The 26,575-nt window shown below is 39.6% G+C and overlaps 1 protein-coding gene across 6 annotated transcripts in view; it reads right to left on the minus strand.

The window, feature by feature from the left end:
- The window catches only part of Thada (THADA armadillo repeat containing), a 293,342-nt gene that overhangs the window by 204,776 nt on the left and 61,991 nt on the right, over positions 1-26,575 (minus strand). For all 6 annotated transcript variants that reach the window (XM_027417930.2, XM_027417926.2, XM_027417928.2 and 3 more), the window contains 4 exons: positions 21,799-21,931; positions 18,381-18,494; positions 16,095-16,217; positions 10,818-10,909 (listed from right to left, as the gene is read on the minus strand). In XM_027417930.2, the coding sequence (XP_027273731.1) occupies positions 10,818-10,909; positions 16,095-16,217; positions 18,381-18,494; positions 21,799-21,931 (462 nt within the window). The remainder of the gene's footprint in view (positions 1-10,817; positions 10,910-16,094; positions 16,218-18,380; positions 18,495-21,798; positions 21,932-26,575) is intronic.

The raw sequence follows: 26,575 nt of genomic DNA on the forward strand, positions 1-26,575 counted from the left end.
AGAAAAGTTGTTATACAGCAAGGCCACCCATTTACTTGGCCCTACTATATGTAGTTGTTTTCCTTTCTGTTCCTCTGCTATGCTGTAAATATAGCCAGAGGGACATCTCCAGGATGCCAGAACCATATTATTTTGAGCACTTCCAGCCACCAGAATCATGAGCCAAACTTTATATATTGCCTAGCATTAGTTAAGTCTGATATAACACCACCAAATGGACTAAGACTAGGTGATAGTGTTTTTAAATGCAAGCTAATTACAAAAATGATGTATATAAAACCATGGTAACTACAAGAACAGTAGTGTCACTTCATATCTTTCTATAATTATATGTGGAAAACTATAAAGGGAAAATAAACTTTCCTACTATGCTAAAATGAAATACTGGAGGGAGAGATCTTACTAGGTACCTGTGGAGCTTACCACGCCCATTTTGGGCGTGGCCACAGGTACATATGGGGCATGTGGGATTTAGGCCCGAGGAGAGGAGGGCCACACTCTGACCGGAACCCCGAGAGAGCGAGCCTGTATACCAGAAGAGGGGATCAGATTTCATTATAGATGATCTCTCCCTACAAAATACTGCATATATTATCTTCCAATATTAAAGTCACTATTCTTTATAAAAAAAAACTTCATAACATAGCAAAATTACAGTTACAAAGCAGCAACAAAATAATTTTATGGTTGGGGGGGTCACCACAACATGAGGAACTGTATTAATGGGTGGCAGTATTGGCAAGGTTGAGAACCACTGGCTTAGAAGAACGTTGCATTAGACATCCTTAACTGCTTAATAAACATTCATTCTCCTACCTCATCATTCCTATTAATAGAACTTAACTTTGGTTGGAAAGTCATCCTTCTAGAGTGGTTGTACGCTTCAAGGAAGGGCCCAAAGCATATCGATCTACTTCAAACCTGGTCGCTCTTCTTCCCTGGCCCTGTTCCCTCTTCCTTCTCATGTCCACACAAACCCACAGCCAGATGGACTGGGCCCTCAGCTTCCTGATGAGCTCACCAACCATGTTATTAGAACTATTTTCCCCATACCAAAAATCAAGACTTTGGAAAAGTGCAATGGGTCTCCTGATAAAATGGCTGAAGATTCTACTATAAAATATGAAGTTCTTTCTTTCAAAAAAGCACTTTAATGTCTATGGAGGTTTATAAAGTCTATGATTATGAAATGTTCACAGATTCACATTTACTGACCATCAATCATACTTAGGAGACTATGTTAAATTTAACCTCACAATTTGGGATAATTTATGGCATGTTTAACTACATCTAAAACTAAGTCTTTCTGGGCTGCCAAGATTATCTAAACTCTATCTTACTCCATGTTCTATTGCTGTGAAGAGACTCCATGACCACAGCAACTCTTATAAAGGAAAACATTTAATTGGGGCTGGCTTACAGCTTCAGAGATTTAGTTCATTATAGTCATTATAGTGGGAAGCATGGCAGCATGCAGACAGACATGGTGCTGGCTGGAGAAGGAGCTGAGAGTTCTAGGAAGCAGGAAGAGAGAGTGACACTGGGCCTGGCCCGAGCTTCTGAAACCCCAAAGCCTACCCTCCCAGTGACACACTTCCTCCAAAAAGGCCATAATGTCAAATAATGGCACTCCTTATGAGCCTATGGAGGTCATTTTCATTCAAACAATCATACTTTCATGTCTGGTGATATGCACAGAAACAGAAATATGCCTTTACCCTCCTTAATCAGTTTCTTTACAATATCACTCAAGTCATGTCTGTTGCAACACAGATGGTAGATGTTTTTTGAAACACTGAAAGAAACCCAATGTCAAATAAATAATCTAGGGCAGTACTACATACCATATCCCACTCTTGAAGAGTCACACACACACACACACACACACACACACACACACACACACACACACAAAAGAGTCACAAAACAATTATAGCACATAAATATCCTAAGATGTCTCATCATAAACTTTTATTAGTGCATCATTTTTATTTAGCAAAAAAGATGAAAAAAAGAAGAAAAAGAAAAAAATAACCAAAGATTTTACTATGTACCTTTTAAACTCTTAGGAAAGCTAATCATCATTAAAATATAATGTATATTCCCCATTAGCACAGATACTGGTTAATTCAGGAAGTGGAAAGAGCACAAATGCTTAAAGGAGCACACTAAACTGGCTGAACTTACAATTCATGGGCAAACATCTAAGGAGCCTTCACTGTGTTCTCTAGTTCACTAGTCAGTGACAAAGAGTTCACTCATTTCTCAATGATTAAAAAAAAATTGTCATGGAATCCTCAAATATAGGAACTTCTGAGCAATTCCTAATGCTGTATAAAATTCAAACAAACCCTGATATCTAGAACAGGTGGCCAACTAATCCTTGTTTTAGATATGAATGATGAAAACATATATAATGCCCTTTCTGTCTTAGGTTGTTTTGTCATCAGTCCTAAGACATATGCCATGTTTTTTCCAACCTCCATCCTTATGTGTACCACATAATATATCATTATAACCACATAATACCTCATGCAATCCTCTCTTCTCTACATATCCAAACCTGACCCCTTCTTTCAACTTGAGAACAAAACTGAGCTGCTACTTGGGATGACCTCATCCTCTTCTGGTGCCTATCCCTGACAATCAATACTACAGAGTCTGATAATTATATTTATTGAACAAGTTCAAAGTTGGTCTTATCTTTCACTAAACAAGAAAATCCTGAAAATCTAAGACCATGTCATGAACTGCTTTTGTACGCACTAGAGTGCCAATGTAGTAAAGATTCAATGAAAATTTTTAATTATATTTTAAAAGTTGAGTATGTAACAACATGATTCTAACAACAAGTGTCCAACAATTCCTAGAATTTCAAACTGAATATTCAGTACTAAAATGAAGTTTCAAGGACTAAGTTTTGAGTGAAAAATACTATCCATGTTCGAACAAGACTGTTCCCTCAGTATTTAACCTCTTTAACTTCATCTTCTCATTTAGAAAATAGCTCCGTGCATTTCTCTATGGGTAGTGAACGGACCACAGGTACTGCTTGTAAACTGTCTGATAAACGAAGACTTTATCTCATAGCCCTGGAAGCAATGCTGACGTCTTAAATTATGTAATCTTGGTATTACATTCTATTAGTATGGCTCATATAAAATTTAAGCTACAAAAATACCAAAGCTAAGAAAAAATATTTACTCATGCTTTTCTAGGATGCAGAGAGAGGATGCATGCATTGCCAAAATTCCATAGAACATGCTCGAACAAAAACAACAATGCCTTAGTTATTAAAGAAGGCAATGGCCTGAAGCAGTACTTAAGAACAAAGATTACTTGGTCCATGCAAGAGTCAATATTTAAGAACAGAATGACTAATTCCCACTTAAGTTCACAAACATATTACTTTTCAAGAATTTTTTTTAAGTTAAAAACTTGGTCTAAAATTCATGAACCTAGTGAACAGAAACTTGAAACACAAAGCTCTTCAATGGGTCAAAGGGTGAACTCTGGTTGTAATAAGTACTCAACAACAGCAACACAAGATGTGGACTTTATTTCTCATTCTTTTAAGATACTCATTTATCTTCTCTGACTAAAAAGTGAAACTGAATGGTCTATAAATGTCTATGGGAAATGAAAGGATGATACCTCCAAATCAAAACATGGGGCTCTTAACTTTAAATCACTGTTTAAAATCCTGTGACAAGTGTTTCCTTGGAAGAATGAAACTCATATTCTACATGAGAGTCACTGGATCCAAATACGTGTTATTGTTACTAATAGAATAATCTGCAATTTTAAAAATGTTGTAGTCAGGCTTTATGTGAGCTAAAAATAACCACCAAATGCATTTATTATGAGTGCTACTTTCAATGTTAAGCAAACCACTTCAGTCATCTGGCCCTCAATTCTCACATCTGCAAAGTGTGAATAGAACTGATCCCTTCTTAGTTTCTCCTTAGGATAAAACCAAGCAATGATAATTGTTATAATTAGTCTGACTTTAATTAAAGACATGAATGGAAAACATAAGCATGGACTCTGAAGAAATCACATCACTGGCAAAAATTTTATCAGGCCCCAAATTCCTATCCCATAGCACTGAACTATCATCAAATACAAAAGTTTTATAGAGTTAACTGTAGAAATGGCAAATGTCTTAATAGAAACTCTGACACCTTACAGGGGCAATTTGGACTGAAAACCAAGACTTCTACCATCTGGTTCTGAAGCACTGGAATCCTCCTCTTCCTTTACTTCTATGGGCATGAAAACAGCAGGCGGTTTGGAGAGGCTAAGTAGCATTCAATGAGTCAAGAAGGATACAATCCAATGACTAACTTATATGCCACCAGATAGCCCTCATCCAGCAGCTGGTGGAAGTAGAAGCAGACACCCACAACTAATCACTGAACTGAACTGGAATCCAGTTGCAGGGAAGGACGAGTGAAGAGCAAAGGGGTCCAGACCAGGCTGGTGAAACCCACAGAAACAGCTGAAATGAACATTGGGGAGCTCTTGGTCCCCAGACTGATAGCTGGGATACCAGCATAAGACTGATCCAGACCCCAGAACATGGGTTTCAGTGAGGAAACCTCAGAAATCTATGGGACTTCCTGTAGAAGTTAAGTACTTATCCCTAGCATAGGTGTGGACTTTGGGAGCCCATTCCACATAGAGGAATACTCCCTGAGCCAAGACACACCAGAGTGGGCCTAGGCCCTATCCCAAAGGATATGATAGACTCTGATGACACCCTGTGGAAGGTCTCACCATCCAGAGGGAGCAGAAAGTACATGTGATAGGGTTTTAGTTGGGGGGGGGGTGGCAGGGGAGGAGGAGGGAGAGGGAACTGGGATTGTCATGTAAAATAATCTTGTTTCTAATTCAAATTAAAAAAAAAGTTTGATAAAAAAAAATTCAGCAGCCGGGCGTTGGTGGCACACGCCTTTAATCCCAGCACTCGGGAGGCAGAGGCAGGCGGATCTCTGTGAGTTCGAGGCCAGCCTGGTCTCCAGAGTGAGTGCCTGGATAGGTTCCAAAGCTACACCCTGCCTCGAAAAACAAAAACAAAAAAATTCAGCAGACAAAAAAAAAAAAAAAAAAAAAAGGATACAATCCACATGACTCCACCTTCCACAGAAAGATTCGTATTAATCACTTCAAGGTCTACTTCTTCTTGGCCTTCTTTCGATTTCCCTAAAAATACAAGCTTTCGTTTCGGAGATGAGAGATTTCCAGTTCTCAATCAGACATTGGGGAAGGGTCTCCACAGTTCACAACACAGAATTTAAAGCCAAATTACAAAAATGTGACTTTCTCTCAGTGAAGGGCTCGTGTTAGTGGAACACAGCTGGAATGAGTCCTATGCTCTAGCCCTGCCACATTTTAGGTATTTAAGAGTAGACAAATGACTAAATTGGAAAAGGTGACATTACCGACCTAACATCAGGCTCCCGTTAACACTAAATTGGATACATCAAAAGGGCCTAGGGTGTCAAGCATGGAATGGGTCACAGGCACTAAGGAAATGCCACCTCTTCTCAGAGTATCTGCAGCCCTTCAACAGAGACAGTCACAGAAGGTGTGTATCCTACTCTTTAGGGCATGGAGTATTGGTTTGTTTGCCTGTGTAAGCATGATGGGGAGGGCAGGGGCATGTGTGGAGTTCAGGGAATAACTCTGTAGTCAGACTCTCCTTCTGCCTTCACTGTGGGTTCAGGGGATTGAATTTAAATTTTCAAGCTTATGTGACACATGCCTTTACCTGTTGTGTGTGACCCCTCCCTCCTTTCCCTCCCTCCCTCCCTCCTTCCCATCTCCTCCATTTTTTAAGACAAGGTATCCTATAACCAAGACTGGCTTCTAACCCTTAGGGAGTTAGAACCTTCAAACACACCTTCACCTGGGATTTCCGTGGTACTGGAGACTGAGCCCAGGGCTCTGTGCCAGCTGCTCAGGCCCTCTACCAACTGAGCTCCATCTTTAGCTCCGACATGGAATACTTCTGATCCCTGTCTGCAGCCTCACTACCTGACCCAGAGTAAGAACACAACAAATGCTCATTTAGTGGAGAAAAAGGGAGTTCTCTTGGTCTATAAGATGTTGATATAATCCTGGCCACCAAAGTTAAAGAAAATGCTGGTTTTCAGTTTGGCCAAATAAGTACTTGCTTATGTGATTTGAACTATGTAGCCACTCTGAATTCTAATAATCGCATTTTCAAATACACAAAAGCCCATGCACATTACAGCTCTCGTTTCTTTCCTCAACAATGGGGTGGGTAACCACAGAAACTTGTGGAATCTATTTTCCTAGAAAACATGAAAACCAGGAGAAAAGCCGTTCTGTCTGGAAACTGCTTCAGTCTTCCTGTAAGCAGGGCGCTGGGCTGGGGAAGACACTGGCACGAATGCACACCAAATAACTAAAACGGTTCTGTCATTTACAGTCTAGAAAGTGAAGTCACTGCAACATCTCCAAACATAGTCACTGGAGGTCATTTTACTTGGATTTAATTAATTTAATTAAGACACATTTTCTTCTTGAATTGTACAAAATTTTCGTATACTTTTTCTTTGGACATGAGCTTCTCTTCAATGAGACAGAATAAAGACTGCACATAGAGGCAGGAGAGCAAGTTTCTTCCTTTTTAGATTGACTTTATCTCTTATACAACCCCATCCACCATGCCTTTATGAATATCTAGAGAACTCACTACCTGCATCATGTAGTTCAGCCAATTATGGTATGGTGTTTTCTATTCACCTGGTTCACAGGTATTGAGCCTTGTCTCCCCAGATGACTGTTAGCTTCCTGATTATGAGCAGGTGACAGACCCTCAACTCTCCTCTCACTGTTAACAGAGTTCACAGTAGGTGCTTGCCATGAGCACAGTACTAAAACAGAAAAGTGTAAAAGCTACCCTGATTGACTATTACTCTACACTGAGCACATAGATGTCACATGGACATAAAGCTTTTCAGACTGCTATGTAGTGAGCCTGGAACCAGCCTCCTTGAGGGGGATTAAATTAGGAAACCTAAAGGTCACAACTATTTTGCTCTGATCTAAGGAATGAGGCGTCATCAAGGCAAACCCCTCCATATCAGGTAGGGCTGCTTTAGACAGCACAGCACAGCCTGCAGACCACAGAACCCCTCAGTCAGTCAGGCCACATTATGTTTGTTAGATGACAAGAACATACAAGTAGGGGACCGGAGAGATGGCTCAGTGATTAAGGGGACCAGCTGCTCTTCCAGAGGACCTGGATTCGATTATCAGTACCCACATGGCAGTTAACAAACCACTTGTAAGTTCAATTCAAAAGGACCTGATGCCCTCTTCCAGCCTCCATTGGTAATGCATGCACATGCTGCACAGACAGGCAAAACACCCATACACATAATATAAAAATAAAATTGAAATTTAAAGACTCCTAGCTACTCATTCCAGGGAAGTAAAACTCTGTAGTCATAAAAAATCATATATAGAAGCATGAATTTTCCTCATTGCTTTATTTGTAACAATCTAAAACCAAAAATAATGCAAGACATCCTTCAGACACATAGTTTAAAACAGACAAATAAAACTTATTAATTCTTAATAATGTAAAGAACACATCTAAAGTGAGGCCAAATGGCTCAAAAGAACATTTATTTTAATGCATTTACAGAGGGATATGGTCTCCATGATCACTCCTTTATATGTGATCTTTTCACCATACTATGTGGAAGGTATTGTCCCATAGACTAGGAACACAGTACTTAACCAAGGTTACAATTCTAGAAACTTTAAGCTCGAGCTCAGTATTTTGGGCCTCAAAGCTACTCCAAGAAACCCTCATTTTACAGGGGAGACACTCAAGACACAGAGAGGTCAGCTAACTTGTTTCAGTCAATTACTGCAGCTACATGGGATAAGATCAAGAGAAGCCAGTCTTCTTATTCCTTTGTTCAGCATCAAAATTTGGTTTATTTATTAAGTAAGTGTGTCTGTGAGTCTCCTACATGAAAGACAGTATGTGAGCCACCAGATACACGAAGATGCTGAGATGCTGATCCTGAAGTTTTCTCAAAAACCACTATCTAACAGCAGGACCATGGGACAAGGATAACAGAAGAAACGAGCAAACACGTCTCTGTGTAGGACTCCCAATGTTGCCATAGAAAAGACAGCCCAATACTTAGTTCTGTGCTGAAGAAACCCCGTGAGGGCTTTCGTCCAGGTCTTATTATTCCTGGGACAACAGTGAAGACAGTGAAAAGGCAGAGTGACTAAAGGAGTCTATTAAGGTCATCTCCTGGGGCAACAGAATACCTGGAAACCAAGCTGTTTACTCCAAGAGACACGATTTTTCACAGCTAATGAAGAAAGCAGATGTTCTTTTCCTGTCACTTCACTCCTGACCAATAGCACGAATTTGCAGGTCTCTGGGCAGGAGAGCGGGGCTGTGAAAGCACATGTCACTGCCCTGAGAGATGTCACCAGGTGAGGTTAGTTATTTGGTGCCCCCCCCAAAAGAAAAAAAAAAGACAACATACAAGTCATCACTTCTAGAAAGAATTCTTAAAGGGCCCTATGATTATATATGCAAATAAAATAGACGGAAAAGGTCCTGCCCTTGGGGACTTAATACTTTAAGAATGAGCAAATAAGAATACAGTACAGAGGCAGAAGACAGGTGGCACATTTGAGCCAGCAGGGCCAGACTTTCCAGTTAAGAGCGAGGGGAAGCCTGTATAAGGATGGCTCAGACAAACCCTCAGATTACCAAAACAAAGGCTCTTACCAAAAGCAGTCATTGATCTAAATAACCAATTTTCTACTTCCTTCCTCTTACTTTCCAACTGCACTCAAACCATTCTGAAAGTGCTCTACTTCCCTCTTTTCAGGAAGGTTGTGATTTTCTAGCCTTTCTCAACCCAAGAGAATGAATGTATAGTAGGTACTTCCATCAGTGTAACTTTGGCAAAATGATTTCTGTATTATGGCCCTATTCTCCACCCTCTTTCAATTTAAATGAAATATCATTTTCTCCTGCACACAGTAAAATTTATATGTAACATCCAAGAATCACTTCACACCAACTATAAGGAGAAATCAATTCATTTATTTTTTTCTTTTCCAAGACAAAATCTCAATATAGTGCAGGCTGGCCTTAAATTTTGTAGTCCAGGGTGATTTTCAACTCCTGATGCTCCTACATCTACAGTCCAAGTACTGGAGTTAGAGGCTTGTACCCTCAGGCTCAGTTTCTATCACTGTTAATCATGGTTTATAAGCAGACTGAATTAGGTGAAACCTTAGGACACTGTAGAATTCAGCCAAAGTACACAAAACCAAGGAGAAATAGCATCAGTCATTTTATATTAAATGGGAAGAATACTTAAAGAAAAGGAAAAATTATAACCATCCCTCCAAACAAGCAATATTTTATTTTTAAAACACAACTCAGTTTTTAAAACAAAATAAGAACTAGAGATATGGCTCAGCAATTAAAGATTTCGGCTCAATTGTGAGAACCAGAGTTCAGAACCAAGCACTCATATCAGGTGGCTCATAAACACCCATAACGCCTGTTGCAATAGACCTGATGCCCTTTCTGGTCTCTTTGGGCACTGCACATACATACATTCACATAGATACATGCACACAGATCAATTAAAAAATAAGATATAATAGTCTAGTATTTCCATCAAATTCTTGGGAAATTCATACTTACATCCAGTTTACCTTTCTTTTAAATATCTGGTGAATTTCACAGGGTGCTAAATAGCTATTTAAACTACAATTCAGAACTACCACACTGTTTCACTGCCAGCATATCATAATTCATAACCTTTTTTGTTTGTTTGTTTGTTTGTTTGTTTGTTTTGAGACGTGGTTCACTCTGTAGCCCAGGTTAGCCTCAATTTCCTCATATGGTCTCAAACTCACAATGCTCCAATCTCAGCCACTGGTGTTACAGGAGTGTGCCACAGTGTCATAGTATCTAGTACACCTTTTAATTTCTAAGAGTTAGTTCCATCACAAGAAAATATATTGTGTAGGCAATTAAGCCGAAACAAACTTGAAGTATAGCAACCTTTTGAGGTGGGAGGGAAAAAAGCCTGAACTCACATCTAGATCCTCAGAGGAAGACTAACCAGACCAGATCCTAACCAATGCTCAGGAGTCACTGAGCACACAACAACAGTGACATCTAGTGTTAGCAGCTGCAACTCAGCTGGACCAGCTTCAGGTCCTCTCACAGGCTGGACAACTAACCCCCTATTTGGAGCTCCTCTTTTTTAGAAACACACACAACTTGTATATTGCATTGAAATTATCCACAATCAAAATGTTTCCTAGGTTCAACAAAGACATCTGCTAAGAGAAAATATCTCAGAGAGTAAATTCCAAAAAGCCAAAAGTACTGTTTCTTCTCAGTGCCCCACATACCAGGTACAATGAAAAGGGAGTTGGGGACATGCACTGATCAGAATATGAAGACAGGTTACATTTCTACCTGGACAGGTCAAGTTAACATGCTGGACCGAAGGCATTTCAGGAATATTTGAAGAAGAAGATAGAAAGGAAAGACAAAAGTTTCTGCTCATTGCACTCAAGTCAGCCTATGTTTCTGCCCTTCCAACCATGCCCCATTTCTGCAGCTTTCCAGACCTGCTTACTGAGGAGCTGATCTGTCCCAAAGCCTTGGGGGTATGAGTAAACTCACTGCAGTGCTTTTACAGTTGTAGATCACTGTGGATTTGACCGTGACTTTAGCCTGGACAGCGTTGTATAAAGTAAGGCTGGATTGAGCTTACCTGTTTGTTTTGGAAAGTTCATCCTTTCCCCTTTTAACTCCAAAAATTCTTGTGATCAAGGAACTAAAGAGAAGTGTAGATGAATTTCTCACCTAGTGTAGAAATGAACATAAAATAAGAGTTAAGAAATACTCATGGCATGAAACCAACATTAATAACTTTAAACTACATATTCAAAAATCATTACCTAACGGGCAGGGAGAGGCTAAAAAAAAATAAGGTTTGTGTTCATAAAATAAGGCAATTGAGAAAAAACCTTTCTGATAAATGATTTCCTCTTAAACTGAACCAGCTGTACAATCCAACCATATGCATACACATAGCTCTTTCTAACATTATCCATTGTTTTATCATATACTCCTAAAAAACAATGCAGACTTTTCTTGCCCCACATCTTGATGATGAACACTCAGGGAAACCAGAGCTCCTCTTTTTCCCTGTGAAAAATACTTGTGAGATTTAACTTTATAGAATCCATGTAATTAAAATAGCAAAGACATCAGTAAATACCCAAGATTTTGTTTATTAATCTTACAAGGCCAGTAACCCACTCAAGTAATTTTAACTATGAAATTATTATATATATAATTATATATATTTATATTTCTATGAATCTGACCCTGTCATGGCAGCACAAGCCTGTAATCCCATTATTTGGGAGGCCAAAGCAGGAGAATCATGAGTTGTAGGCCAGTCAGAGCTATACTATAATTTATTTTTATTTTATGTGCATTGATGTTTTACCTGCTTGTATGTCTGTGTAAAGGTGTTGGATCCCCTGGAATTGGAGTTACAGACAGGTGTGAGCTACCATGTGGGTGCTGGGAATTGAACCCAGGACCTCTGGAAAAACAGCCAGTGCTCTTAACCACTGAGTCATCTCTCCAGGCCCCAGTCTCAAAAAGAAAGAAGGAAAAAAAAAATCAGAAAATCAGGTTGGAGAGATGGTTCAGTGGTTAAGAGTACTGGCTGCTTTTCCAGAAGGACCTGTGTTCAGTTACCAAAACTCACATGGTGGCTCACAACCATACACAACTCCAGTTTTAGGAGATCCAGTGCCCTCTTTTGACCTACATGGGAACCAGGCATACATATGGCGCACTCACATGGGAAAAATAAAACAAATGCATCCTTCTAATAAAGGAAAATGATTTCTCCATGATACTAACAGAGCCTATCTTCACTAAGCAGAGCATGTAAAGATGTTTCAGGATCACATAAAAATCTTCACTATCCTAACATTATCAGCCTTCCTCAATTATCTTGTCAATCAATGTACACTGAAGTATACCAGAACCCTGGAGAACACTCAGAATCAGAAATTAAAAACTGCTGTGACAGAATATATATTCTAACTGGGTAGGTAGCACCATAATATATGTCAACTAGTAACATAAGCTGAAAGGTCATCAAACTAAGAATGTGAGCCAACAGGACGGCTCAACAGGTAAAGGCACTTGCTACCAAGTCTGATGACCTGAGATACATACCTGGGACCTGTATGGCAGAAGGAAAAAACTGACTCACACAAGTTATCTTGTAACTGACTGTCACACAAGAGCCGTACATTTATACATGCACGTGCACAGGAGTGGAATAATTTTTTTAAAAAGAAAATAATAATGAAAGATTTAGAAAACAACTTCCTGAAGCCATTGCAGTAATGTTCACAAACTCAACTGCCCAGGCATAGTGACAACAAAGACATCAGTGCACTGTGTCTAGGCCAGTTACTATCCAGTTTAGGCTGACTGGTGGCCATAACGGAATATAAGGCCACTATTGCCAGATCTTCTGGGTTTTTTTTGTTTTGTTTTGTTTTGTTTTTCAAGAGAAGCCAGAAACCCTGACTTTTATGTGAAATCTCACTATTTGGAAATGCTGGCAACAAATTAAAGAAAAGTGAGGAATCATCATGGAAGCCAAATAAAATACAGCAGTAGACTGCATCTGTCCCAATGGCCACCCACTGCAACCTCTCCTCTAGAAGCCCAAACTGCCAATTCACCTACAATATCCTTAAAAATGGACTCATAGTATAACCCCAAAATGGTTCTATAACTGATCTACTTATATGCAATCAATGGTCAGCAAATAATGGAGCCCTGTCATAGCCCTGCCTAGTGCTCCCAGCCAGCAATCCATCTATCAGTACTGTCTCTGCCCAGCTCAGATCTGGACTATCACAATATCTGTTCATGCCCTTTTCTTAAAAACCTAGTGGTTGGTTTCGATTTGTATTTCCCCAATGACAAAATGCTATTAAACATTATTTCATGTGTCTACTGGTCATTTTAATATCTGCTTTGGAGAAATGTATTCAGATTCACTATGTACCTTTTAAATGGGATGTCTTTTTCTTACTGAGTTTTAACTTCATTTAAAACCCAAGACCTTGCCCATGCTAGGCAAGCATTAAACCATTGACCCATAACCCCAGCTGCCATTTTGTGCTGTTTTACAAGACAGGGTCTTATGTAGGCCGAGTTGGGCTAGAACTTTGCTATCCTCTTTCTTGCCTCAGCTTCTTGAGTACTGGGATTGTAGATGTGCACCTGCCATAGTTTGGTCATTTGAGCATGGAGTCAAATAGGGGTTGTATTAGTTACTTTTCTTATTGCTACCACAAAACATCTAACGAGAGGAAGAGAGCTTATTTGGGTACTCAGTTGCATGGTACAGAAGGTGGGGTGGTAGGAGTGAGAGACTGGCTGCTCCCTAAGAGAGGCAACTAAGGAAGAGAGCTTGTTCTGGTACTCAGTTGCATGGTACAGAGGGTGGAGTGGCAGGAGTGGGAACTGGCTGCTCACACTGTGTACACAGTCACAGAGTCAGGGAGTAGAGTGAGTAGGAAGGGGTGGGGGCAATAAGCTTCAAGACTGTTCCCAGTGACCACTTCTCCAAAGGCTCCACGCCTGAAAAGTTTCACGACCCTCCCAAACAGTGACACTAGCTGGAGACCAAGCATTCAAACACATGAGCCTATGGGGGTGGGGGTGGGGGAACCCTTCACATTCACACCACAGAGGGCAGAGAGAAGGGGGCAGGCAAGAAGGTGGTGGGTGGCCTAAACAAATTCAAAGATGCGAGGAAACCCATTATTCTGGGAGCTATTTTTGTTGTTGTTTTTGTCTTTTCAAGACAAAACTATGTGTGGCTATGGAGGCTATCCTGGAACTCGCTCTGTAGACCAGGCTAGTCTCCAACTCACAGAGATCTGCCTGCCTCTGCCTCCGTGCTGAGATTAAAGCCGTGTGCCACCACCGCCCGGCCTCTGGAAGCTAATTTTTAAATATAGTAATATTTTTAAAGGAATTTGAGCACAGTTACCCTGCATGGGAAGACAGTGACAGGCATTCGATATCTCCCTATGTGTTATTGTTCAGGGAGGCCCCAGAAGCCCCCAAACAACAAAGGCTAGTGCCAATGCCCTTGGTTGTCCCTAGAACTAGATGGTAAGACTCTACTGCTAAAGATACAACACATTTTGGATAAAGGAATCCATAGACTCTGAAAGATGCACTAAGATACTAAGAATAGTTCTGCTTCTAGATCAGTATTACTAATCACTTTGGAAATGCAAATCAAAACCATAATGGGAGGGTCTGGAGAGATGGTGAGTAATCAGAGCTTTGTTGCTTGTGCAGAGAAGCTGGGTTCCGTTCCCATCTCCCACACGGTGGCTCACAACTATCTGTAACTCCACTTCTAGGGAATCCAATGCCTTTTTCTGACCTCCATCAAGCATGTTATGTGGCATAAAAATATATGTGCAGGCAAAACACTAATACATATAAAAATAAGTAAGTCTGAAGATTTTTTTCAAAAACCAGAATAGAATTCTATTTCATACTTATTAGAATGGGTTATCATTAAAGAAAAGGAAAATAATAAATGCTGGTGATGACGTAGGGAAACGGAGCTCTCATGCATGGCTGATGTGAATGTAAATGGCTCTACCACTGTAGGAAACAGGTTCCTAAAATGTGAAGCAGAATTACTCTGTGACAGGCCCAAACAAACTGAGTGCAAGGATTCAGAGAACTGGCATACAAATATTTATTGCTATACCATTCATAATTAAAACCTTGGAAGCAATTTCAAAGCCCATCATCATCCTAGCAGTAGAATAAGGAAAAATGGTACATGGTATACTGGAATATTATTCAACCTTAGAAAGCACTGAAATTCTGATCCATGCTACAACATACCTGAAACACACCAAATGCAAAGGGACATAAATGTTATGACTCCACTTACTGGATGTGTTAGGCCAGACAAATCCACAGAGAAGACAGCAGAGCAGCAGGTAAGAGGGATCAAAGAAGGAAAGATGAGGGGTCGATGAATGGGTAAAGATTCCTCTGTTTGTGGTGAAAAGCACAGAAAATATGCAAGAGTGATAACACCAGTGTACTTGGTGCCACTGAGTTATGTACACTTCAAAATGGCTCAAGGATAAACTGAAAAGAATAATGGACCACTTAAAGAAAAGAAGAAACAACCTAGAATATGGTGTTGTTATATATAACAACCTGTATATAGTGTTGAGTCACTGTATACAGCAAAGAAAAAATAAAGCAGTAACAACCCAAAGACTGAGAAATATAGGAGCACTCTACTAGTAAGTTTTTATACTTTATATAGCATAAGAGACACAAATGCCAAAGAAACCACAAAATAAAATCGTTATTAATAATAAATCAACAAAAGACATGAAATGGAACTTGTGGTGGTTGAATAAAATGACCCCCACAGGCCCATAGGGAGTGGCACTATTAGGAGATGTGGTCTTATTGGAATAGGTGTGGCCTTGTTTGAGGAAGTATGTCACTGTGGAGGCGGGCTTTGAGGTCTCAGATGCTCAACCTTTGTTCGGTGTGGATCACTGTCTCCTGCTGCTGCCTGTGACTCAAGATGTAGAACTCTTAGCTCCTTCTCCAGCAGTATGTCTACCTGCTTGCTGCCATGTCCTGCCATGATGATAACTGACTAAACCTCTGAAACTATAAGCCACTCCCAATTAAATGTTTTCCTTTATAAGAGTTGCTGTGGTCATGGTGTCTCTTCACAGCAATGGAAACCCTAGCTAACACAGAACCATAAAATAAAGGAATAAAAAGTAGTCTTATAAAAAAAAAACTTATCCCCTAAAAAAAATAGTTGATATAACGCAGCATATATATATTTTATCATTAAGGGAAAGGTCAGATTATCAAAAACCTATTATTCAAAAGCTTAATTAACTCAGTGCAGACAAATGGCAAGAACACTCACTGCCCAGACAGGTGAAGTGAAGCCCAGAATTGCAGCCTTAGCTCCATCAGCAACATAAGGAATGATGTTTTCCCCCAGCCGTGTATCTCTGAACAGGGCTCGGAGGATATTTAAAGCATGAACCTAGAATGAAAAGCTCAAGATCAGTGATGGACTTAAAACTATGGTAATTCTGAATCTGTATACAAATTACCACAAGTGGACAGTTCTTGAATGAAATAGCACATTTAAGAGAATACACTTATGAACTGAAAACCTAGGTGAAGAGTTTATAAAATGGAGCAATACAACTAAGACAGCTTCGTCCATTGAACATGTGTAGAATTCTGTACCTAGTGAATAAGAACAGTAGGTTCTTTCTAAAGATACAGATCATTTATTTAATTTTTAAAAATGATCCCAAACCTATCTACAAACAGAATCTCAATACATAACAACTATTGCTATCTTGTAGGTTGTGCTCTCATCACAGTGGAACTGGGCAGGAATATTGTCTTAATGATTTTAAAATAAATACATTTAAAACACTGGTTAAGGGGCTGGCTAGATGGCTCAGAGGTTAAGAGCACTGGCTGTTCTTGCAGAGCACCCAGGTTCTGTACCCACAGGTGGCTCACAACCACCTCTAACTCCAGTTCCATGGGATCTGACTGCCTGTTCTGACCTCCATAAGATCCAGGTACATATACAGTACATAAACATATATGCAGTCAAAACATGCATACACATAAAATAAATAATTATTAAAATTTTAAACAATGATTAAAATTCTTTAACATTTATAGTTGAAAACTAGCAAGGCTTCTAAACACCGACACTGTACAATGTACTTTAACTGATTCTTAGGAAAAGAAATGTAAGCCGGGTGGTGGTGGCACATGCCTTGATCCCAGCACTCAGGAGGCAGAGGCAGGTGGATCACTGCACTAAAACAAGCAAACAAACAAAAACAAATTCTAGGTGTCTACTTAATACTTTAGAAAAACAATTCTCAAAACAAAAAAAAATAAAGTTGTTTTAAACAGCAAAAATACAAATAAGATCATTAAACCTTTGTGGTGGAGAGCAGACCCAAGCCTTACACACACTAGTAAAGTGCTGAGCCACTGAACTATAGCCCAAGAACAAAAGACAACTTTTAAAGTCAGATTCCTCACAACTCTAACAAGGCAGAAAGAAAGAAGTCACAAATAAGCAATATTATCGATGCCAAAGAACCTCATTATTTGTCAAAGTTCCCGTCAACTCGGGTCCTTTTCAAAGTGGCCACCTAATGGCGCACGCCTTTAGTCCCAGCACTCGGGAGGCAGAGACAGGCGGATCTCTGTGAGTTCGAGGCCAGCCTGGTCTCCAAAGCAAGTGCCAGGAGAGGCTCCAAAGCTACACAGAGAAACCCTGTCTTGAAAACCCAAAAAAAAAAAAAAAAAAAAAAAAAAAAAAAAAAAAAGCCAAAAAAACCAAAGTGGACACCTAAAAAATATATATGTTTCTCACATTTCAACAAAAACTGTCTTGTTATGGTCTTTTCTGGAAAATGATTAATAACATGTTAGTTACTTTTCCCAAAGAATTTAGAGTAATTGGCCACTATGTATATGTTAATGAACACCATACCTTCTGCCAGTTGGCCCATATTATGGCTCCTGATACCACCTATGACTTAAAACCAAATAAACTTACTTTTCTTTTCTATAAACTATGGCTCTGTTCCCTAACTGAGCATGGGCCTTCCACAGTAATATCCTACCAAGAAGTATTTACCAAGGAAACTGAGATGACCAGGCACACATATTAATTACTACCTAGTAGTGGAGCAGAGCTGGCAGGGGTGTTGACCCAACTACATATACACAGTGACTAGAATAACTTAAAACATTATTTAAAATTGAAATATAAACATAATAAAAATAAGACACCACAATTTAAAGAAAGATTCAACTGCTCAACTACAAAGTGTGCATCAACTCAAAGAAGCACACATGAGATTCAAGGGACTACATACTCATTTCTAATTTTTAGATGCAATAGTAACACATTGTGAAGTAGCTTATCAACTGAATGTTTAACAGAGTTTAAAAGTTGTTCACTCTAATATGTATCAACCACAACAAGTTTATTTCGTGGGTAGGAAAAACCAAAAAATAAATAAATAAAAAAATAACACCAACCCTCTTAAACAATTCACACTGCTGTATCTGCAGGAGTTCCTTATCTTCAGCAGATACCTTTAAAAACAAATACACAGCAGAGCCTTAACTCCTCTCCCTGCAGCATCTCCATCATTACCTGGGGGACTGTGCCCTTTGAGCCATCTACAGACAAAGCCAAAGAGATCAGCTCTTTCATTGTTATTTTCAACAAATCCATTTTGCTTTTCTTTGGTTCAGATGCCAGCAATGCCTGTGAGGAGAAAAATACCAAAATTAATGGGCTTTGATTTTGCTTACACCTATTTGTTGGCTTTGGAATCAATCCCCAAATTGAAAATACCCTTTATAAAAACAAGACTACTGGGGTAAGTCAATTAAACCAGACTGCTTTAACCAGGTTAACTTAACTTCTCTTCCTTGTTCATGTATGAAATTAGGTTAAGGTGAAATCATGTCAATTCCACAGACCTTTCTGTTTGCTTGTTGATTATATAATTATAAGCAGCTGATAAATAAATGACTTAGATAGGCCACTTTGTAAGGACCAAAATCAGGTAAAACAGCAGATACAATAAACAAGGCACTTTCAGAAACAAACTGAGCAAATGAGAAAATTTTCTTTATTTAAACAGTTACAAAAACATTCTAGATTAGATTTCTTCTAAAGGTTGTCAAGCCCTCTAGATATTGATCAACAATTTAATTCTTCACAGAAGAATCTACACAAAGTCTAATCATGCCACAGTATCTGAAACTCCACAGGACAAAAAGAAACATTATAAACCCCACAGGGATCTTGCACTTGGATTTCAAAGGAGCCACTTACTTACTTTGTGACTAGCATCCAGTAAACAAAATAATGGGCTATCAGCCCACTTAAGGCAATATAATAAAAAGAAACAAAGTACTGATATATGTGACAACATGAATGAATCCTGAAAATATATTGCTAAGTGAAAGATGCCAGACACAAAAGATTGAATATTGTATGATTCCATTTACATGCAATGTCCACAACAGACAAATCCACAGAGACAGAAAGATTAGTGGTTGCCTGGGGCTGAGAGCAGCAGAGGTGGGTGGAATGGGGAGTAAGGGCTAATGGGTGGGAGTTAGAAGATACTCTAAAATTAGATTGTGCTAATGGTTATCGAGCTCTGAGAATATACTGAAAGCCACCATATTGTACACATTAAATGCACGAACTGTTGCCACAAGTGAATTAAATCTCAACAGAGTTGGCAAAGAAAAGCCACTTCAGTTACATTCTTAAACTCTTCCTCCATATCTGCACCTGTAAGATGTAGCTTCTGGCTCCCTAGAGCCAAAGTTTGCAACTATTCTGCATCTTCTAAATCCATGACAAGCTATGCAATAAGAATACACAAGACAGACATATAAACAGACTTAAACATTTTCATCACAATATATATATATATATATATATATATATATATATATATATATATGGTCTGAGAACATGGTCTACGAATGTTTAAAAAACTGTCCGTTTACACAAGGGGTGAACCCATACACTGAAATGGTAGTTTCTCACCACAGCTGACTGTAAACTGGTCAGCAGAACAAAGGGTATGACACTAGTGGCACATCATCCTAAGAAAAACAGGACCCTCTTTGAGCAAATTTTTCTGATAATTAAAACTTTATTCCACTAAAATAAGTAAGAAAGCTATGCTCAATTACTGAAAGGGGTTCTTCCCAGGAACTTGACTCAACTTACCTTGCCTCAAAGAAACAGGCAAAGTATGGCAACACTGCCTGGTGAGTATGGGTTAAGGAAATGGACTTGGTGGTGGCTCTAACCACATAGCACAAACACTGGGCAGGACCCTCAATTACCTGGCATTTGTCCTCAGAAAAGAAGGTCACACAAACACAGCAGGTCAGAAGGAACTGCAAGTAGGAAACTAAACTAAACACTTAGCCAGGCAGGAGGTACAGGCAGGACTTCCAAACAGAGAGCGCTCTAAGGGAGAAAAAAAGGGGCATCTCCAGCCGGACACAGAGGAAGCAGGACATGCAGGAGAGGCAAAAGCCACGAGCCACGTGATAGCACACAGATTAATAGAATCAGGTTAGTTTAAGTTATAGGAGCTAGTTAGAAACAAGCCTAAGCTAAGGCCAAACTTTCATAATTAATAAGAAGTCTCCATGTTATTATTTGGGAGCTGGCGGGACAGAGAAACTCATTACATAAAAGTGGCTAGGATCATGTAAAAAAACTCATTTCTCAAGACTACCCAGTGATTTCAGTCATTCACTTCTGAGATTGGTGCCCCATGGGCATCGAAAAGTCATGAAGAAACCAGGAGTAAGAGAAAGAAATAAGGGCTAGAGAGATGGCTTAGCAGTTAAGAGCACTACTGACTGCTCTTCCAGAGGACCCAGGTTCAACTCCCAGCACCCACATGGCAGCTCATATCTGTCAGTAACTCCAAGACACCCTGACACATACATGCTGACAAAACACCAATGCAAATAAAATAAGAATAAACAAATTAATTTGGAGAGAGAAAGAAAAAAACTACAGGGAGACTAAGAAAGATGGCTACTTTATTTACTTCCATTGTGCTTATTCCACTACCAATTTGTGGATTTCGTCTTACTATAAACAAGAATGGTATCTGATTTAGTATTGCAAAGGTATTGTTTATTCTTTGGGATAATGAAGCTATAGTCTTTTTTTCTCTAGCCTGTAGAAAGGAAATATTTACCATCAGCGGCAGTAGCAGTGTATGGGGATATGAGCAGGTTGTAAGGTACCATTATTTTAAAAAGCAAGTGTGCAGCATGTTTTCATCTGTGTTCAGAGACTGCACTCTCATGTAGTTTCACGTGGCAATGTGATCAAGAGTCAGGTGGACCTGGTTCAGCTTTTGCAAGCTTTACATCCCTGTGACCTTTGGCAAGTCTTTTCCTCAGTCTCCAGCCTCCTCACTGAGGATATATTCATGTTAACTACCTATCTCACTGGGTTTAGGTAGGGATCAAATGAAGTAACAGATGTGACCACAACTATTAAGACCATGGTTCTTATGACGGTTATGTTATAGGAGACCCAGACATGGACACTTCCTAGAAGTAAGCAACCACTGTACCAGTAATCTCTGACTACCAAACACACAGATGGAAATCTATACTACCCTTTGTTTATATTACAACACTGACCTCCTGATCCAAGAGCAGATCTGACACAGAACATCCTGTCCACACATTAAAACAAAGTCACACAGGAGACAGAGAGATAGCACAGCCACCAAATGTTAACAACCTACATTCAATCCCTGGGATCCACATGATGGAAAGAGAGAACCAACTCTAGCAAGTTGCCCTCTGATCTCTACATGTGAACCTGTGCAATACATACACATAAATAAATAAATGTAATAAAAATTAAAAATAACCAAGTTACAAATGCTATGGTGCTGAAAAGACAGAAACACCCTAATGCAATACGTTCCTCACATAATAAGGAGGTAAGAATATAGTTTCAGAGCACACACAAAACCAGTGTGCTGGTCTCGGGTGAGTACCTGTATGTAGAAAGGGATCCCAGCACTTCGCCTTGTGGCACAGAGTTTGGAAGAGGGATCACTGCTTTTAATTTCCTCCAGAACATTCCACAGCCACTGCTCCGGCAGCTTCTGCAGACTCACAGCAGAGCACCTAAAAGGTACAAACAACCAAATGTTTGGTGTTATCGGGCTCTGAAAGGCAAAAGTGCAAACCAACGATGTTCATTAACACTGTCGGGAATAATAAACATTTTATGTTGAGAAGACTAAACTTGTATTATTATTAAATACCTATTATAACAGTTACCCTTGATGTCAGCCTGTGAGAGGTCATCTTTAGCTGAGGTGAGAAGCCCCATCAACTGTGGGCTCAGCAGAGAAAGGCATGCACCCTCTGGCCTCTTTCTGGCTATGGACCCAGCTTCTTCAAGCTACTGATACCTGGACTTCTCCCTCAAGTTGCTTTTTTCAGGATGTTCCATCACAGCAGCAGGAAAGTCACTAAGGCCCCCTCTTTACTACCTGTGTGTCTGGGACTTGAAGCCATTAAAGGTTCTACTTACTACAACTTTACTGTGTGTAAAGCATGACCTTAGTTACAAACAAGCTTGATCACACAGGCTTGCTCCATACTCAATGGTCTGAAGCAGGCTCAAAAAGCTCATACAGATATTCATACCGTAAAACTCAAGGTTTCCAACAAGAACATCATACATAGTATAGTTTTCTGTAGTTGAGTTTTATTTACAGAGATTACATAAGTCAAAGTAAATGAATGAATTTAAGCTTACATTTTAATAAGTACTTTCATCTCACTTAAAAATGTGGCTTCTCACAAATAATACTTTTTCAAGTCTGTAGAGTATTAAGAATGAAATTTATCTGGGATGAGGCAAAACATGTTAAAAGTTTATTTGAAAGAGGATTTTCTTAAAATTCAGTGTGTGTGCATGCATGTGTTGTACATATCTGTGTATATGCAATGTGTGTGTGCACACACAAACAGGCAGGAACGCCAAGCATGGGGTCAGAGGACAACCCTCAGGAGTCCCGTCTCCTGCTACCTTGTGGGAACTGAGGATTGTCAAGTCAATGTTTAGGAGACCTGCTGACCATTGATCACACACCGGGAGACTTTTGCTCTACTGAACTAGCATTAGCTGAAGTAGCAGCATACTCAAGGGTAGTAATTTCTTTAGCTTGTATGAACATTACCAATGTGGTGATTTGAGAGATGGCTCAGCAGTTAAGAACAGGTACTGCTATTATTAGAGAGCCCAAGTTCAGTTCACAGCACCCATGTTGGGTGGCCCAAATCCTTCAGCTCCATAGGGTTCAGCACCTTCTTCTGACCTCCAAAGGCATCTGCACACACACACACATGCTCACACACAGGCACACACATAAGCATTAGAACACACACCTAACTTAGTATAACCTTTCATTTCCCAATCAAATGTTGAACTCCAGATTGCTCAAAACAAGTATTTAAGTGCTAATGATACAGTTATAGGTGGAACTGCCACATTCTTTGAGTCCTTTTTCATTATTAAAACACAAGAGTATATATGAGTTAATTTAGTTCACAGTTAAGTAGATAGGGAATTTAAAAAAAAACTAAAGCAAAGGGCATTGTGTGTGTGTGTGTGTGTGTGTGTGTGTGTGTGTGTGTGTGTTTCAAGAGTATGTTGCAGTTATATACAGAAGTTTTAAAAGTAACTTAAAGTGACTTGATCTACAATTATCTGTGAATTTCATTTCCTTGCATTTTCTGCTCTGCTGGAGAACTGACAGGCAGTCTGGGGCAGGTCAAGTCTCCAGTAAGAATTCACTATGCAGGAGAGGCAGGGAGAAGAGAAGTGCACGACTGAAACACCAGGACACTAGACACCAGCTCAACAAGGCTTCTTCACACAGCCTCACCTAGGCCCCAGTGGGCTAGCAAATGATGGCCACAGAAGCCAGGCAGGTCTGGGATCAGTAGGCTACCTCATCACACGTCACCCTTTCATGTATGAACTGACAACTGCTCTAGACAACCAATCAAATCTTAATTCAAATGATGATATTCTCTTTAGTCTGAAAAGTCATATATGACCTGGACCTAATCTTCGTACTTTAACTTCACCAATTTCTTCACATATTATTTTAATAAAGATCTTCTCTTTGCTGGCTTCTACAGTAGCATACACCATACATGCACACCAAATATGCACACGCCCAACTAAGCATCTTTTCATAGCCTCCACACATACTCCTATTCATCAAAATTGATGCACTTTCTAAGTTATATGGAGTTATATTACTAGGCACAGGGTATAGAGGGCTGGCAGTGTCACGGAAGGAATGGATGTAAGCTAGACGGTGAAGGTTGTTGAGCCGGATAGTGGAGAGCCTACAAAGCAGGGTCCAGAAGGCAGGAGCTAGCGAACAGGCTTTAACCAAGGTCCCAAAGACAATTCCCTCATTTAGATTCTTGGCTATCTGAAATGTAAACACTTAGCCAGACCTACTTATTCCCTTGGGTATTGCATACTAAGGACCAAATGTTCCTTATTAAGTTGGGGATTTCCAAAACAGGGCCAGAAGAATGTTCTACAAGATTACTGCTGGCAAAGTATCCTCAAGAGAGCACCATGTGCCCACTGAGAACCCAGCAGCCTCAGGATGAGCTCCGAGAAATGCTCGGGGCATTCACTCCTGCCACCAGTCCAGACCTTGTTCTGCTCTGGAATTCCCCAGAGCCAAACCAGCTTTTCCGAAGAATTCTTTAAGTGGCTGGTTTCCAGTATGGGCTTTGCTGATGAATTCAATCTCATTGATTCCCTTGCTTCCTAGCTCTGCTCCTCTCTTGGACTAGACCTCCCACCCCAAAGTCACATACAAAAACATGGCCTAACAACCTAGCTTTCACCCTGGTTATTCATATGAAACAGGGTGTATCCCAAACAAAACATTACAGGTCTTATTTAAATCACCATACTGGAAACACATTTGCCTGCTACATAGAAAGAAAACAGTTATTGCATGTCTATTGGGTATCTAGTCAACACCACACTCCACACACCTGATCTTGTGTCTGTCATGCTTGTAACAAACAATGCAAGAGAAACACAGTGGTTGAAGACACCAACCAGGAAGTCAGAGTGGCAATCATCTAAGTTGCTGTTTAAAACCTAATTATGGAGCTGAGCTACGGGGATCATCTTCCTTCTGTGCCACCTAAAAGCCACATGACCAAGTCACTTGCCATTTTTCTTTTCTATCACACGAATGCTCTTGTACATGAGTTTACTCTTAGAACATGTAAGTTCTTCTGAGGCATTTTATAAAAATATTATCTGATTCTGAGAATTTAAGTTTTAAAAAGTTTCAATGATATTTCTGATAAAGTTATGATAGTGGCTTACATTTGGAAAAGGCATTCTCCCATACTCACACAACAACCCCACACACATAACACCCAACACATACAACAGAAGCCCTAAATCCAGTTAAGTGAAGAACAAGATAACCCCAGGGAATTACAAGAAGTGAAAATGCTGACATGGAAACAAGGCTTATAGCATGGCAGACTTAGAATTAGCAGCGGTGGTCATGAAGTCAGCTCTGTGGGGTAACAAGTCATTTTTTTCCAGAAGGGAATTTCAGTGGCTTCCTCTCTCATGAGCAGGGTTTGAATAGGGGTGACAGCCAGAGCTGGGACACAACCAAGAAAAGCCATAGCACAGGAAGACTCTGACCCAGGCTGTCCACTGACTTGGTTGCTAAATCTGTACTATCCTAGGAGGATTAGGAAGAGATGGACCAAAATGATACCATCTTATCTACCTCCTCAGAGGAATGGATCCAAATAAGCACACAAATTAATCAAAAGGTTTTTAATTATGGCCAGCAAACCAAATCTCACAACACAAAGAATTCTGTATTAGGACAGCTAAAAATAACTAGAACATAAACTGACTCTAAGTGAACTAATTTTGTAGGACAGACTGACAAAGACCTTAAAATAACTTCACTTTAGTATGTTAAAGAAATAATGAAGGATAATTTCTTCTTTTTTTTTTTTTTTTTTTTTTTTTTTTTTTTTGAGACAGGGTTTCTCTGTGTAGCTTTGGAGCCTGTCCTGAAAGGCGTGCGCCACCAACGCCTGGCCAGGATGATTTCTTCTTAAGAAGTATAGGGGAACTGGGATGTAGCTCAGTGGTAGAGAGCCCACTAGCATATGCCAGACCCTGGGTTCAATACCTTTATTACAAAGAAGAAAAACACAAAAGGAATATTTACCTGCCAGATATGGTACACACCTATAATCCCTGCACTTGGGAGGCAAAGGCAGGAAGATCATGAATTCAAGATCAGCTTTGGCTACATAACTTGGAGGCCACCCTTGGCTACATGAAACTGTCAAATTTTTTAAAGTGCAAGAAATTATGAAAAACAGTGCTGAAAAAAGAAAGCTTGCATAAATAAAAAAACTAAATAAATAATAAATAAATACATAAATAAAAAAATATTCTGTACCAAAATATAGTTTCAAAAAAAGATGGTATCGATGCTAAATAATTAGACCTAAAAAAATTTTAAAACATCAATTGTATCAAAAATAAGTTTCTCAGTCAGGCAGGCAGTGATGGCAAATGCCTTTAATCACAGCACCTGGGAGGCAGAGGCAGGTGGATCTCTAAGGTTGAGGCCAGCCTGATCTACAGAGTGAGTTCCAGGACAGCTAGGGCTACCCAGAGAAACCTTGTCTCAAACAAACAAAAAGTTTCTTATTATCAATAACAAAAGA

The sequence above is a fragment of the Cricetulus griseus genome, chromosome 5 (assembly GCF_003668045.3).
Source record: "Cricetulus griseus strain 17A/GY chromosome 5, alternate assembly CriGri-PICRH-1.0, whole genome shotgun sequence".
NCBI classification, from domain to species: domain Eukaryota; kingdom Metazoa; phylum Chordata; class Mammalia; order Rodentia; family Cricetidae; genus Cricetulus; species Cricetulus griseus.